The sequence below is a fragment of the Thalassophryne amazonica genome, chromosome 10 (assembly GCF_902500255.1).
Source record: "Thalassophryne amazonica chromosome 10, fThaAma1.1, whole genome shotgun sequence".
In the NCBI taxonomy this organism is placed as follows: domain Eukaryota; kingdom Metazoa; phylum Chordata; class Actinopteri; order Batrachoidiformes; family Batrachoididae; genus Thalassophryne; species Thalassophryne amazonica.
In genome coordinates, this window is record NC_047112.1 from 67333448 (window position 1) to 67350080 (window position 16633).

Consider the following 16633-nt stretch of genomic DNA (forward strand, 5'->3'; position numbering starts at 1 on the left):
AAACCACGACGGTTGCACTGAACAGGATCAATCAATCAACTTTTTTCTTATATAGCACCAAATCACAACAAACAGTTGCCCCAAGGCGCTCCATATTGCAAGGCAAGGCCATACAATAATTATGAAAAACCCCAACGGTCAAAACGACCCCCTATGAGCAAGCACTTGGCAACAGTGGGAAGGAAAAACTCCCTTTTAACAGGAAGAAACCTCCAGCAGAACCAGGCTCAGGGAGGGGCAGTCTTCTGCTGAGACTGGTTGGGGCTGAGGGAAAAAACCAGGAAAAAAGGCATGCCGTGAAGGGGGGCAGAGATCGATCACTAATGATTAAATGCAGAGTGATGCATACGGAGCAAAAAGAGAAAGAAAACAGTGCATCATGGGAACCCCCCCACAATCTACGTCTAAAGCAGCATAACCAAGGGATGGTCCAGGGTCACCCTATCCAGCCCTAACTATAAGCCTTAGCGAAAAGGAAAGTTTTAAGCCTAATCTTAAAAGTAGAGAGGGTATCTGTCTCCCTGATCTGAATTGGGAGCTGGTTCCACAGGAGAGGAGCCTGAAAGCTGAAGACTCTGCCTCCCATTCTACTCTTACAAACCCTAGGAACTACAAGTAAGCCCGCAGTCTGAGAACGAAGCGCTCTAATGGGGTAATATGGTACTACGAGGTCCCTAAGATAAGATGGGACCTGATTATTCAAAACCTTATAAGTAAGAAGAAGAATTTTAAATTCTATTCATGAATTAACAGGAAGCCAATGAAGAGAGGCCAACACGGGTGAGATATGCTCTCTCCTGCTAGTCCCCGTCAGTACTCTAGCTGCAGCATTCTGAACCAACTGAAGGCTTTTTAGGGAACTTTTAGGACAACCTGATAATAATGAATTACAATAGTCCAGCCTAGAGGAAATAAATGCATGAATTAGTTTTTCAGCATCACTCTGAGACAAGACCTTTCTGATTTTAGAGATATTGCGTAAATGCAAAAAGGCAGTCCTACATATTTGTTTAATATGCGCTTTGAACGACATATCCTGATCAAAAATGACTCCAAGATTTCTCACAGTATTACTAGAGATCAGGGAAATGCCATCCAGAGTAACGATCTGGTTAGACACCATGCTTCTAAGATTTGTGGGGCCAAGTACAATAACTTTAGTTTTATCTGAGTTTAAAAGCAGGAAATTAGAGGTCATCCATGTCTTTATGTCTGTAAGACAATCCTGCAGTTTAGCTAATTGGTGTGTATCCTCTGGCTTCATGGATAGATAAAGCTGGGTATCATCTGCGTAACAATGAAAATTTAAGCAATACCGTCTAATAATACTGCCTAAGGGAAGCATGTATAAAGTGAATAAAATTGGTCCTAGCACAGAACCTTGTGGAACTCCATAATTAACTTTAGTCTGTGAAGAAGATTCCCCATTTACATGAACAAACTGTAATCTATTAGACAAATATGATTCAAACCACCGCAGCGCAGTGCCTTTAATACCTGTGACATGCTCTAATCTCTGTAATAAAATTTTATGGTCAACAGTATCAAAAGCAGCACTGAGGTCCAACAGAACAAGGACAGAGATAAGTCCACTGTCCGAAGCCATAAGAAGATCATTTGTAACCTTCACTAATGCTGTTTCTGTACTATGATGAATTCTAAAACCTGACTGAAACTCTTCAAATAGACCATTCCTCTGCAGGTGATCAGTTAGCTGTTTTACAACAGCTAACTGAAAATAGGATGATGTCGTGAAGTATGTCAGCACGTCTGGAGAGTTTCCTTGAGCGTTTCTTATGACCGGCATAGTCTGTGTATGCCGGTCATAACAAACACCCAACTGCTCCCAAATATTTTATGTATCCACCACCTGACTACAGCCCCTCTTTGTGTTCAAAGTCAAATTTGCAGCTACTTTCATCTTATTTTGTTTGCGTACTTTTCTGAATGTCACAGGTCTAATGCGAATGTTATTTGAATTTTTAAGCGCTCTTTTACTTGCCCCCCACCCCCATCACATCCCTGACAGTGTAGAGAGGAATCAGTCATCTGTGCTCATGTTGTTACACCTTCTGTGCAGTTGTTACAGCTGTGGGAGAAGAACGGCTACTTTGATGAGGAGACCATTCAACAGCTCCAGAATCCAGCTCTGGGCCTGGGCCAGTACCAGGTGAGTTGTGTTAGATTGAGCGTGGACAGTAGTGTGTGAGAATGTTGTGTGACCTCTGGGCTGTTTGCAGGCCTCTCTGATCACGGAATACGCTGCAGCCGTGCAGCCTATCCAGCTGGCCTTCCAGCAGCAGATCCAGGCTTTGAAGACGCAGCACGAGGAGTTTATCAGCAGCCTGAAGCAGCAGCCACAGCCTGCCGCTGTGAGCCAGCTGCCTCCACCTGCAGAGCCCGACAGTGCCTCACCCATCGCAGCACAGACCGGTGAGGACACAGTCACAGACGCAGACGGGCTTGCGCATGTGAGAGTGTATTTAGTCCAGGCAGCAGATCAACTGTGTTTGTGGGCTCAGTCTTTACTCTTCATTTGTCTTTGACTCTTTATGATGAATTTTATTTCACGCTCTCTGTTTAACAGTGCACAGTCAGTCAATCAATCAATCAATCAACTTTTTTCTTATATAGCGCCAAATCACAACAAACAGTTGCCCCAAGGCGCTCCATATTGTAAGGCAAGGCCATACAATAATTATGAAAAACCCCAACGGTCAAAACGACCCCCTATGAGCAAGCACTTGGCCACAGTGGGAAGGAAAAACTCCCTTTTAACAGGAAGAAACCTCCAGCAGAACCAGGCTCAGGGAGGGGCAGTCTTCTGCTGAGACTGGTTGGGGCTGAGGGAAAAAACCAGGAAAAAGACATGCCGTGAAGGGGGGCAGAGATCGATCACTAATGATTAAATGCAGAGTGATGCATACGGAGCAAAAAGAGAAAGAAACAGTGCATCATGGGAACCCCCCCACAATCTACGTCTAAAGCAGCATAACCAAGGGATGGTCCAGGGTCACCCGATCCAGCCCTAACTATAAGCCTTAGCGAAAAGGAAAGTTTTAAGCCTAATCTTAAAAGTAGAGAGGGTATCTGTCTCCCTGATCTGAATTGGGAGCTGGTTCCACAGGAGAGGAGCCTGAAAGCTGAAGGCTCTGCCTCCCATTCTACTCTTACAAACCCTAGGAACTACAAGTAAGCCCGCAGTCTGAGAGCGAAGCGCTCTAATGGGGTAATATGGTACTACGAGGTCCCTAAGATAAGATGGGACCTGATTATTCAAAACCTTATAAGTAAGAAGAAGAATTTTAAATTCTATTCTAGAATTAACAGGAAGCCAATGAAGAGAGGCCAACACGGGTGAGATATGCTCTCTCCTGCTAGTCCCCGTCAGTACTCTAGCTGCAGCATTCTGAACCAACTGAAGGCTTTTTAGGGAACTTTTAGGACAACCTGATAATAATGAATTACAATAGTCCAGCCTAGAGGAAATAAATGCATGAATTAGTTTTTCAGCATCACTCTGAGACAAGACCTTTCTGATTTTAGAGATATTGCGTAAATGCAAAAAGGCAGTCCTACATATTTGTTTAATATGCGCTTTGAATGACATATCCTGATCAAAAATGACTCCAAGATTTCTCACAGTATTACTAGAGATCAGGGAAATGCCATCCAGAGTAACGATCTGGTTAGACACCATGCTTCTAAGATTTGTGGGGCCAAGTACAATAACTTCAGTTTTATCTGAGTTTAAAAGCAGGAAATTAGAGGTCATCCATGTCTTTATGTCTGTAAGACAATCCTGCAGTTTAGCTAATTGGTGTGTATCCTCTGGCTTCATGGATAGATAAAGCTGGGTATCATCTGCGTAACAATGAAAATTTAAGCAATACCGTCTAATAATACTGCCTAAGGGAAGCATGTATAAAGTGAATAAAATTGGTCCTAGCACAGAACCTTGTGGAACTCCATAATTAACTTTAGTCTGTGAAGAAGATTCCCCATTTACATGAACAAACTGTAATCTATTAGACAAATATGATTCAAACCACCGCAGTGCCTTTAATACCTATGACATGCTCTAATCTCTGTAATAAAATTTTATGGTCAACAGTATCAAAAGCAGCACTGAGGTCCAACAGAACAAGCACAGAGATAAGTCCACTGTCCGAAGCCATAAGAAGATCATTTGTAACCTTCACTTTGGATGAAGTAACTAATGAAAATAACTCAGACAGAACAATCAGAGAGAAAGAGTCTAACCAAATACCGGCATCACTGAAAGCAGCCAAAGATAACGATACATCTTTGGGATGGTTATGAGTAATTTTTTCTCTAATAGTCAAAATTTTGTTAGCAAAGAAAGTCATGAAGTCATTACTAGTTAAAGTTAATGGAATACTCAGCTCAATAGAGCTCTGACTCTTTGTCAGCCTGGCTACAGTGCTGAAAAGAAACCTGGGGTTATTCTTATTTTCTTCAATTAGTGATGAGTAGAAAGATGTCCTAGCTTTACGGAGGGCTTTTTTATAGAGCAACAAACTCTTTTTCCAGGCTAAGTGAAGATCTTCTAAATTAGTGAGACGCCATTTCCTCTCCAACTTACGGGTTATCTGCTTTAAGCTACGAGTTTGTGAGTTATACCACGGAGTCAGGCACTTCTGATTTAAAGCTCTCTTTTTTAGAGGAGCTACAGCATCCAAAGTTGTCTTCAAAGAGGATGTAAAACTATTGACGAGATACTCTAACTCCCTTACAGAGTTTAGGTAGCTACTCTGCTCTGTGTTGGTATATGACATTAGAGAATATAAAGAAGGAATCATATCCTTAAACCTAGTTACAGCACTTTCTGAAAGACTTCTAGTGTAATGAAACTTATTCCCCACTGCAGGGTAGTCCATCAGGGTAAATGTTATTAAAAAATGATCAGACAGAAGGGAGTTTTCAGGGAATACTGTTAAGTCTTCTATTTCCATACCATAAGTCAGAACAAGATCTAAGATATGATTAAAGTGGTGGGTGGACTCATTTACTTTTTGAGCAAAGCCAATAGAGTCTAATAACAGATTAAATGCAGTGTTGAGGCTGTCATTCTCAGCATCTGTGTGGATGTTAAAATCGCCCACTATAATTATCTTATCTGAGCTAAGCACTAAGTCAGACAAAAGGTCTGAAAATTCACAGAGAAACTCACAGTAACGACCAGGTGGACGATAGATAATAACAAATAAAACTGGTTTTTGGGACTTCCAATTTGGATGGACAAGACTAAGAGACAAGCTTTCAAATGAATTAAAGCTCTGTCTAGGTTTTTGATTAATTAATAAGCTGGAATGGAAGATTGCTGCTAATCCTCCGCCCCGGCCCGTGCTACGAGCATTCTGACAGTTAGTGTGACTCGGGGGTGTTGACTCATTTAAACTAACATATTCATCCTGCTGTAACCAGGTTTCTGTTAGGCAGAATAAATCAATACGTTGATCAATTATTATATCATTTACCAACAGGGACTTAGAAGAGAGAGACCTAATGTTTAATAGACCACATTTAACTGTTTTAGTCTGTGGTGCAATTGAAGGTGCTATATTATTTTTTCTTTTTGAATTTTTATGCTTAAATAGATTTTTGCTGGTTATTGGTGGTCTGGGAGCAGGCACCGTCTCTACGGGGATGGGGTAATGAGGGGATGGCAGGGGGAGAGAAGCTGCAGAGAGGTGTATAAGACCACAGCTCTGCCTCCTGGTCCCAACCCTGGACAGTCACAGTTTGGAGGATCCAAGAAAATTGGCCAGATTTCTAGAAATGAGAGCTGCTCCATCTAAAGTGGGATGGATGCCGTCTCTCCTAACAAGACCAGGTTTTCCCCAGAAGCTTTGACAATTATCAATGAAGCCCACCTCATTTTTTGGACACCACTCAGACAGCCAGCAATTCAAGGAGAACATGCGGCTAAACATGTCACTCCCGGTCTGATTGGGGAGGGGCCCAGAGAAAACTACAGAGTCCGACATTGTTTTTGCAAAGTTACACACCGATTTAATGTTAATTTTAGTGACCTCCGATTGGCGTAACCGAGTGTCATTACTGCCGACGTGAATTACAATCTTACCAAATTTACGCTTAGCCTTAGCCAGCAATTTCAAATTTCCTTCAATGTCGCCTGCTCTGGCCCCCGGAAGACAACTGACAATGGTTGCTGGTGTCGCTAACTTCACATTTCTCAAAACAGAGTCGCCAATAACCAGAGTTTGATCCTCGGCGAGTGTATCGTCGAGTGGGGAAAAACGGTTAGAGATGTGAACGGGTTGGCGGTGTACACGGGGCTTCTGTTTAGGGCTACGCTTCCTCCTCACAGTCACCCAGTCAACCTGCTTTCCCGACTGCCCGGGATCTGCCAGAGGGTAACTAACGGCGGCTAAGCTACCTTGGTCCGCACCGACTACAGGGGCCTGGCTAGCTGTAGAATTTTCCACAGTGCGGAGCCGAGTCTCCAATTCGCCCAGCCTGGCCTCCAAAGCTACGAATAAGCTGCACTTATTACAAGTACCGTTACTGCTAAAGGAGGCAGAGGAATAACTAAACATTTCACACCCAGAGCAGAAAAGTGCGGGTGAGACAGGAGAAGCCGCCATGCTAAACCGGCTAAGAGCTAGTAGCTACGCAACCTAGCGGATTCCTAAAAACACACAAAGTGAATAATGTGTAAATAATTTAGAGGTGATTCAGCAGAAGGAGTGCCTTAATTAAGGCACCAAACAGGCCATGAAGCAGCACAGGCAACGCACGACAACAGCGAACGCACGACAACGGTGCTAAAATAAAATAAAAATCGACTAAACACGCTGTGGAGCAGCACAGACAACGCACGACAACAGTGCTAAAAAATAAATAAATAAATAAAAACGAAAGCGTTAGCAAGCTAGTTAGCTTGCCAACGCTGATAAAAGTTAGCTGATAAAAGTGCTCCGTCGCGATGTTTCGACCATTAGAGGTGTTCCTTAGGCGTTGGAGCACAGTAAAAAAGTATTAAAAAAAAAGTAAAAAGTAGAAAAGTCTTGAAAAAGACTGTTAGTTCAAGTCCAAAGCAGCAGGTAGCAGTCTCTGTGTAAACAGTCCCAACAGAGAGCCAAAATTCTGATGCAATCTCACTCCAGATGCGGATCAAACTTAGTCTACTCATTGAGAGTGCCAGTCTGCACCTCAATGACCTCAATGATCACCAAGTCAGTGTGTACTTTAGTTGTGCATGGGAGTGACTTATAACAGTAATTATGGTTTAAAGGAGATGTCGGAGTAATGGTAGATACCGTGCTTACGGTTTGAAGGAGACATCAGAGTAGTGTTCCATTTAAAGGAGATGTTGGAGTAGCTGTAGATACTGCATTTACCATTTAAAGGAGATGTTGGGGTAGTGGTGGATACCAGGTCATTGTTTAAAGGAGATGTCAGAGTAGTTCTAGATACTGTGTTGATAGTTTAAAGGAGATGTCATAGTGGTAGATACTGCGTCATAGTTTAAAGGAGATGTCGGAGTAGTGGTAGATACCGCATTTACTGTTTGAAGGAGATGTCGGAGTAGTGGTCGATACCGCGTTTACTGTTTAAAGGAGATGTCGGAGTAGTGGTCGATACCGCGTTTACTGTTCAAAGGGGTTGTCGGAGTAGTGGTAGATACCGCGATTACTGTTTAAAGGCGATGTCGGAGTAGTGGTAGATACCGCGATTACTGTTTAAAGGAGATGTCGGAGTAGTGGTAGATACCGCGTTTACTGTTTAAAGGAGATGTCGGAGTAGTGGTAGATACCGCGTTTACTGTTTAAAGGAGATGTCGGAGTAGTGGTAGATACGGCGTTTACTGTTTAAAGGAGATGTCGGAGTAGTGGTAGATACCGCGTTTACTGTTTGAAGGAGATGTCGGAGTAGTGGTCGATACCGCGTTTACTGTTCGAAGGGGTTGTCGGAGTAGTGGTCGATACCGCGTTTACTGTTCGAAGGGGTTGTCGGAGTAGTGGTCGATACCGCGTTTACTGTTCGAAGGGGTTGTCGGAGTAGTGGTCGATACCGCGTTTACTGTTCGAAGGGGTTGTCGGAGTAGTGGTCGATACCGCGTTTACTGTTCGAAGGGGTTGTCGGAGTAGTGGTCGATACCGCGTTTACTGTTCGAAGGGGTTGTCGGAGTAGTGGTCGATACCGCGTTTACTGTTCGAAGGGGTTGTCGGAGTAGTGGTCGATACCGCGTTTACTGTTCGAAGGGGTTGTCGGAGTAGTGGTCGATACCGCGTTTACTGTTCAAAGGGGTTGTCGGAGTAGTGGTAGATACCGTGTTTACTGTTTAAAGGAGATGTCGGAGTAGTGGTAGATACCGTGTTTACTGTTTAAAGGAGATGTCGGAGTAGTGGTAGATACCGTGTTTACTGTTTAAAGGAGATGTCGGAGTAGTGGTAGATATGTAGATACCGTGCTTACGGTTTAATTCAATTTAATATAATCTTTATTGAACCAGGTTAGTTCCATTGAGATCAAGACCTCTTTTGCAAGGGAGACCTGGACAATTTTAAAGTTTCCAGTCCACCTAACCTGCATGTCGTTAAATGTGGGAGGAAACCCACACAAACACAGGGAGAACATGCAAACTCCACACAGAAAGGCCACAGGTGGGAATCAAACCCATGACCTTGCTGTGAGGTAACAGTGCTAACGACTAAGCCACAGTGCTGCTGTTTAAAGGAGACGTCAGAGTAGCAGTAGATAGTGCACTTTCAGTTTAACGGAGATGCCGGAGTAGCTGTAGATACTGTGTTTATGGTTTAAAGGAGATGTCGGAGTAGCGGTAGATACTGTGCTTACGGTTTAAAGGAGGCGCCGGAGTAGCGGTAGATACTGTGTTTACGGTTTAAAGGAGACGTCATATACGTGTATGTACACATATAATTCCAGTCCACAGTGAATTAAAAGTTGATTACTAGATGATGATGTTATGCAATTGTTCTGACTGAGACTATGAACCTTTCAGAGAAGTCATTCAGATCTCATGGTCACTGCCATGAGGAGTTGACATGAAGTTGTGACCACAGTCTGAACCCAGTGTTTGGTTTTCAGCAATGAAAGTTTTCCGGAAATGACCGGAAATTCAGGTTTTTACTCATGTGGTGAATGCTTCCTGGTTATTTTTTGAAAGCACACATCAGAATCCATTCATTCAGTTCCATTCAGTTCCACGCCAAGCAGTTGGTGGCAGTAATGCGCCATGTTGGTTTGCAAGCCGCCATTAATCACCAAAGAAGATGAAGGGATATTTTTTTGTATTTGGAGTTTATTAAGTCATATTTTTGGGGACTGCTTGGTTGTTTTCCTAACGGTGTACTTTGTTGTGGACATGAAGCTTCCAGCTGCTAACAATGCTAATGCCGTTAGCATTCAGACAAGAGTTTAGATTAATGAGTTTGAGCAATGCACAAAAATTTGTCTGAGCTGAGTAATTGAAAATGATACGTGACACATGCCGATGTTTATCAGCTACCTTTAGCTTTTAGCTGCAGGAGGTTAAATCAAGTCAATGTCGAGCTGAGTGAACATTGTATGTTTGTAAATTGTTCAACCTATTTTTATTTTGACCAAATAAAGCTACGCAGTTTAATTGTTACCGCCACAACTGCAAGAAAAGTCTCAACTTTAAATAACTTCAATTTTTTTAACTAACAAGTTATCAAAGAAAATAGCACAGCGCTGTTTCATATTTCATTGTGTTTAATGTACACATTACTTTTCATACTTTTTTATTCCTTATATTAATCATGAAATTATCTCAACAGATGAGTTGGCTTTAATTTACAGATGAACATCAACGATTTCTAAAGAATCTTTTTTTATTATTATTAAAACTATTTTAATTACAAGTTTTCTAATGTAAGAAAGTTTTATTAACTTAAAAATATAATCAGAAATTAATCTTGACGTAAGAACACATTTATAAGGATTTTAAGGTGTTCAAGAATTTGAAAACAGAGATAATCAATAGCTCAAAACTAGGAAAACTCAGGAGTGAGTGAAGGTTTAACAAGTTGATGCATTAATGTGCCATAAATACTCTTATTGTTCCATTTGAATTGATACTGAGAGTTATTATTTTTGAGTTCTTTGAATTATCATTTCCTTTGTACTTTTCTGAACCGCATTGTATGTTTTTTTTTTTTTGTTTTTTTTTTATGTGAAAAGACTGGGGTGGAAAAATTGACCTAACCCAACAAAAAATTACATTTATGGAGATTTTTGTTGGTGGGTAAATAGACAAGAAAATGCACCAGAATGGATCTGAGATTTCAAGTTTTTCTGGGGGAGAACCTCCTTCCAGCCAGAGGCTTTGGGCCTTTGGCCCTTGCCAAAAAATTTTCAGGATTTGTTTTTTTCCCATGGCCCCCTGAATGGGTGTTTTTTTTCTGTGAACAGGAGATGTGAATCCTCCCCTGTCAGGTCCTCCTCCAGCAGAGTTTGAGGGTGCGTCATCCAGGCAGCAGGATCCCAGCAATGCAAGTGGAGCCTCAGATCTCCCCTCCAACAAGCCAGCCTGGTATGACCCCCAACACATGGGTCCCTGGAACCCCAACCAGCCGGTAAGCAGCTGCGTTTTTTACTTTGTGTTTAGAGGATATCACTCTGCCATCGTGCTTTACTCGGATTGGCAGTTGCTGTTTTGCATCACTCAGCATTTGAATAAAATAGACAGATGCTGTTACTTTCTTGAAAGCCCCATAGCAGCGGATATTACTGGCCAACTGATATATTGGACAGAAAGACAACATCAACATCAGAAAACTATAGTAGTGTAGGAAGCAAGGAAGATTCCATTGTCTGCCTGCTGTGGGAGGCCGGAGGAGGTCACACGGATTGTCTCCTGTCTGCCAGCTGTGGGAGGCCGGAGGAGGTAATGCAGCCTGTGTCCTGTCTGCCTGCTGTGGGAGGCCATGCGGTCTGTCTCCCGTGTCTGCCTGCTGTGGGAGGTCGCGCGGTCTGTCTCCCGTGTCTGCCTGCTGTGTGAGGTCGCGCGGTCTCTCTCCCGTGTCTGCCTGCCGTCGGAGGTCACGCGGTCTCTCTCCCGTGTCTGCCTGCCGTCGGAGGTCGCGCGGTCTCTCTCCCGTGTCTGCCTGCCGTCGGAGGTCGCGCGGTCTCTCTCCCGTGTCTGCCTGCCGTCGGAGGTCGCGCGGTCTCTCTCCCGTGTCTGCCTGCCGTCGGAGGTCGCGCGGTCTCTCTCCCGTGTCTGCCTGCCGTCGGAGGTCGCGCGGTCTCTCTCCCGTGTCTGCCTGCCGTCGGAGGTCGCGCGGTCCCTCTCCCGTGTCTGCCTGCCGTCGGAGGTCGCGCGGTCTCTCTCCCGTGTCTGCCTGCCGTCGGAGGTTGCGCGGTCTCTCTCCCGTGTCTGCCTGCCGTCGGAGGTTGCGCGGTCTCTCTCCCATGTCTGCCTGCCGTTGGAGGTTGCACGGTCTCTCTCCCGTGTCTGCCTGCCGTCGGAGGTTGCGCGGTATGGCTCCTTCAGTCTGGTCCTAGTCCTGATCTGCTTCAGGCATGCTTCATCAGATGTAGTTAATCAGATGTTGCCGTCCTGAAGATGCAGAGCCACAAAAGCCCAGGGTCACATCAGAAAAACAAACCATGTTGCTTTGTCAGATTTCTTCTTTGTTGCTGTGTTTAAGGAGCGAACAGTGTTTGTAAATAATTACTGCTGCATGATAAGCAAATAAGCTGTTTACCATAAAACTGTTTTGAAGCCTCTCTCTTTCTCCAGCCCCCCTTTGACCCAAATCAGCCTCCGCCACCCTGCCCTCCTTGGAACACGCATGAGGGGATGTGGAATGAGCAGAGGGACCCAGGCAGCTGGAGCGGCGGCCCACCCAGAGAAGGAGGACCCTGGACTGGGCCAGGAGGTTCCGACCCAGGCCCCCCATCGTGGAACTCATTTGAGCAACAACCCCCATGGGGGAACCAGGCTGAGCAGCCTCCCTGGGGCCAGAGGGAGCCCCCGTTTCCTCCACGCATGCAGGCATGTGATCTGTGCTCCCCAGTGTTTAGATGGTTTGCTCATAAAAAGCCAGTGGCACTGAAAAGGTTCTTTCTTTTTGCACACTGGCTGACATCATTTAGTGCCAGTCAAAACCCTTTTATGGAGCTATTCCACAGAGCACTGTTCCTTCCTCTTTAATCCTGAATAGCAAATTTGGGAGCGTTTTGACACATCATAGTAACTTCTTGATCTTACCAAGAAAAAAAAAACTTAGATTTAAAAATGTTAGGTAAATTAGCTTGTTTTGTGTTCATTTCTTATTTTAAGTGTTCAACATGCTTATTTCCAGATTTAACAGTCTCAAATCAAGAATCTTGTCAAGTGAAATTATCTTGCTGCATGGACAGATAATTTGACTTGAGTACCTTTTCCCTCAGATTTATGGTTTTTATCATGTTTTTAGACACCCATTTTTTACAGTGTAGAGCTCACATGTTCCAGTCCTGGAAGGATCTTAGGGGAGTATAAGGTTGACTAGTCTGACAGACAGGCAGAGATCAAGCGGAACTCACACAGACAATGAATGGTTCACTGTCACTCCATCCTACAAACAGACAAAGTGTGAACATGTTCACCTGCAGTAGAGTCCAACATTTTGCTAGCGTTCCCCAGAATTTGGATGTGATGAGATAGAGTCCCACTCCACCAGTCTTGGAACTATTTGAAGTTGGATGCAAAAACATTCATTATGCGACTGTATGTTCATTATAATGTAGGGAGAACTGATGAGTCTTTAATTTGGATTTAAATGACTCTACAGACTCAGACTCGCTTCTCTTAGTCGGCAGACTGTTCCACAGAAGAGGTGCGTGGTAAGAAAAGCCTGTGTGACTTGATGACTGGGGCACAGGGGCTTGAACCAGGTACTGTACTAACTGCTTAAGCTGCTGAGTACCCATTCTGTGAGCATGTCTAAGAACCGTGTCCTGAAGGCTGTAATACCTTGTATATACCTGCTGAATACAGTAACAAAGACAGTGGACCTTCGGGGTGTAGACGTAGCAGATAGCTATCTTGAAGCGTGTGATCTTACTTTTAGCGCGGTAACAAGACATACTTGGGTTGAACTTTTCTGTAGGTGTGCCCATCCCATAGAGTTACATATATGAAAGCTAGAGTGAGGACTCCCTATGCAGCTAATGTAACGCTGCCATACATGGGGACACGGCCGTCATTGCCCAAGAGGGAAAAAAGCGAGACGAAGTACCCGAATGTGCAATATAGTGTGTGTATGAGATTTGGACGGTATGATAACCGTGGGCAAAAATACCGCGGTTTCACGGTATTATGTATAGCTTTAAAATGTGCTTTAACAACATTATGGCAGTTTGCATATGAAGCGTGCGTGATTCAGGCGCACTAATTGACGCGATGTCTACCGCTACGATCGCTATACCACTGATAACTAGGGATGGGTATTGATAAGATTTTATCGATATCAATGCCATTATCGATTCTGCATATCGATCCGATTCCTTATCGATTCCCTTATCGATACCTCTTGTGAATTTTGTACTAAAAGTAGGTTCTATTTCATTCCTCCTGACCGCCAGAGGGCGGTGCTTTAGCACCTGGATAACTACATGTGCGCAGCACAGAGGTCGAGAATATATACCAACAAAGTCACACCATTGAATGTGACCTGGGTGACGTCACTGGTTGTCTTTATATACCAGACGCACCCAGCGCTCGCTTCTTTTCTACATTCTCGCATTCTTAGAGGTTGAAAACGCATTTAGCTGCGATTGCCGCTCTCGCTTGTAGCCTCGCAACCCACCTTCGGTTGGAGCTACGTGCACTGCACATGTCCTCCAGAGGCTGCGAGACACGGCTTCACCGTTTTTTGTATTCTTTGACGCCTGTCGTGAGTACACCTTCCTAAACGCCGGGTGCGCACCTTGCCGCTGCCCTGCTGGATATTTTCCTCTGTACACATTAGTGTGTTGTTTCGATGAAAGCTGGCTATTTGTTTAGTTGTCGCTAACCACGTTAACTACGTGGTAGTGTGTATATCAGAACCAGTATAGTGTACTGTGTTGGGCTTGCCGTGAGTGTTTTCCACTCCTTGAAGTACTTTGTCTGCACTGCCGCCATTTGCTAAGTTTAACAGCTCCGCTAGCAGCTAGTGTTGTCGTCGTTGCTCTAAGTGACTTAGCACTTGGGCTGTGAGTTTTTTTCGGCTGTGTGCATCGTGTTATTACTGTGGCTGTGAGTGTTTCACGCTCCGGGCCTTGTATTAGCTTTTACACTGTGAGTGTTTCAAGCTCCGTGTCTCGTGCCGAGTCTGCGGCTGGAGTGCTTCACGCTCCGTGCCTCGTGTCAAGCCGACGGCTGTGAGTGCTTCATGCTCCGTGCCTCGTGTCGAGTCTGCGGCTGTGAGTGCTTCACGCTCCGTGCCTCGTGTTACTATTTACACTGCGTGTGATTCACGCTTTGTCTTTCCATTTGTAACCATCAGGGCTTGCGTTAGCCATCTGCACCCAGTCCACAATGTTGACAGGGCCTTTGTTGCATGGCTGTAGTACCTGTTTGGCTCCCTTGAGCCCAGATGATAGACATATGTTTTGCCCCTGTCTTGGGATCGGACACCTGAGGGAAGCCCTGACTGGCGATGCCTGCCTTAATTGTGCCAGCATGCCACTGGCAGAGAGATCTGCTAGACTTGCGGCATTGGGAAGTGGAATATCTAGTGCGACTTTGGCCTCCAGCCCCAGGAAGGACCCAAAGCGCTGTAAACGCCCACATGCAGGAGCCCCTTCTGCTAAGAAGGTTACTCATGACCATGCTTTGGCTGAAAAGGTCGAAACGTTGACTTCTGAGTTTGCTCAGATTAAGTCCTTGCTTCTGAATCTACAGCCTAAGGATGCAGTGACAGTTCCTGCTGTCCCTAATGAAGCTGATCAGACCAATGTAGTTACTCAGCAGGAGGACGATGTTGTGTCTATTGCTGCAACTGATTCCTTGTACATGACAAGTGATATAAACTGTGTGGAGGATGAGAGGAGTCTTTCTCCAAGCCATTCATTAGTGGGCTCTCATACCTCCGAGGCAGAGTCCATGCCGCAAACCGGACCTGGACTATCCTTTGTCAAGCAAGCTGTTCAGTTGGCTTTATCCAGGCTTGGGGTCGACAATCCCCCTGCAGAAACCACCGCTTCAAGTGCCTTTTTCAAAGTCACTCAGAAGCCTGAGTTCAACGTTCCAGTTTCACAACCATATATCGAGGAGCTCCACCAATGTTGGGCGGACCCCAAATCATTGACCCATCTGTCACAGGACTGCAGAGCCCTTAGCTCTATGTGTGATTCAGCGCGGTATGGCCTGAACCATATGCCCGCCGTTGACAGCATTATTGCGAACCTGGTTGTGGCTCCAGCTGATGCTGCTCGGCTGGATGCCCGCTGCCCACGCCCTCAGTGTAGGGTCACTGATGACCTCCTCACCAAAAGCTATGACATAGCTGCTCGCATCGGTCGCCTAGGCAACTCGCTGTCCCATTTAGCCCTTGCCCTCTCAAAGTCTTTGAGGGAGGCAGAGGTTGATGATGCTACGCAAAGTCTTAGTGATGCCTCACTCCAAACCTTTGCTTATATGTCCAGAGAGCTTGGCAGACTGATGTCAACCCTTACCATCACTAGACGTCAGGTGTGGCTTGCACAGTCCCCCCTTTCCGAATCCTGCAGAGGCATACTCCGTTCGCTGCCGGTTCTTCCAGGCCAAGTATTTGGACCTGCGGCCCAACAAACTTTAGAGCGTGCTGTTGAGGCTAGTAAATCTCGGCAACAGTTTGTTGACCTACACCGGTCTTCCAGACCTCAGCCAGTCAGACGTGCTACAGCTTTTCACTCTACATCCAGGCTTCCGCCGACTCCCAGAGCTGCACGTGCTTTTGTAGTTGAGGGCCAGCTCTCCCAGCAGCCTGCCTTTCGTGAGCCTACGAGCAGACCCCCGAGAACTGAACGGTTTCGCAGAGCTTCCAGTAATCGCGCCCAGAGGTCCTCAGGGATGCGAGGCAGAGGTAGTCGGGTCTGACTGCCAACGTTTGGCCGCCAGCTGTTTTTCACGAAATCAACTCAGCCACTGGGAGGCTGAAGTTCAAGACCCATGGGTCATTTCAACCTTGTTCGAAGGTTACAGAATTCAGTTCGGATGTCGTCCTCCAAAGTTCAATGGGGTGAGGATGACTGTTGTTTCCAACTTGGTGCAGTCTGCCCTACAACAGGAGATTTTGGAACTCCTGGAGAAGGGGCCCATAGAGCCAGTTCACAGATCAGACCAGCTCAGGGGGTTCTATTCAATTTACTTCCTTGTTCCAAAGAAGGATGGCGGCTTTCGTCCTATCCTCGATCTCCGACGTCTGAATTGTTATATCAAACTGCTGCAGTTTCACATGCTCCGCACAGTAGACGTCCTTCAAACTATCACACCAGGAGACTTGTTGACAAGTGTCGACTTAAAAGACGCCTATTTCCATGTGCCAGTGGCTCCTCATCACAGGCAGTTTCTCCGCTTTGCTTTCGAAGGTCAGGCATACCAGTTCAGGGTGCTTCCTTTCGGCCTCTCTCTTGCCCCTCGTACATT

The 16633-nt window shown here is 45.3% G+C and overlaps 1 protein-coding gene across 2 annotated transcripts in view; it reads left to right on the forward strand.

Annotated features, from left to right (window-relative positions):
• The window catches only part of cherp (calcium homeostasis endoplasmic reticulum protein), a 120306-nt gene that overhangs the window by 44819 nt on the left and 58854 nt on the right, over positions 1-16633 (forward strand). For both annotated transcript variants that reach the window (XM_034180184.1, XM_034180185.1), the window contains 4 exons: positions 2081-2170; positions 2241-2433; positions 10447-10610; positions 11777-12031. In XM_034180184.1, the coding sequence (XP_034036075.1) occupies positions 2081-2170; positions 2241-2433; positions 10447-10610; positions 11777-12031 (702 nt within the window). The remainder of the gene's footprint in view (positions 1-2080; positions 2171-2240; positions 2434-10446; positions 10611-11776; positions 12032-16633) is intronic.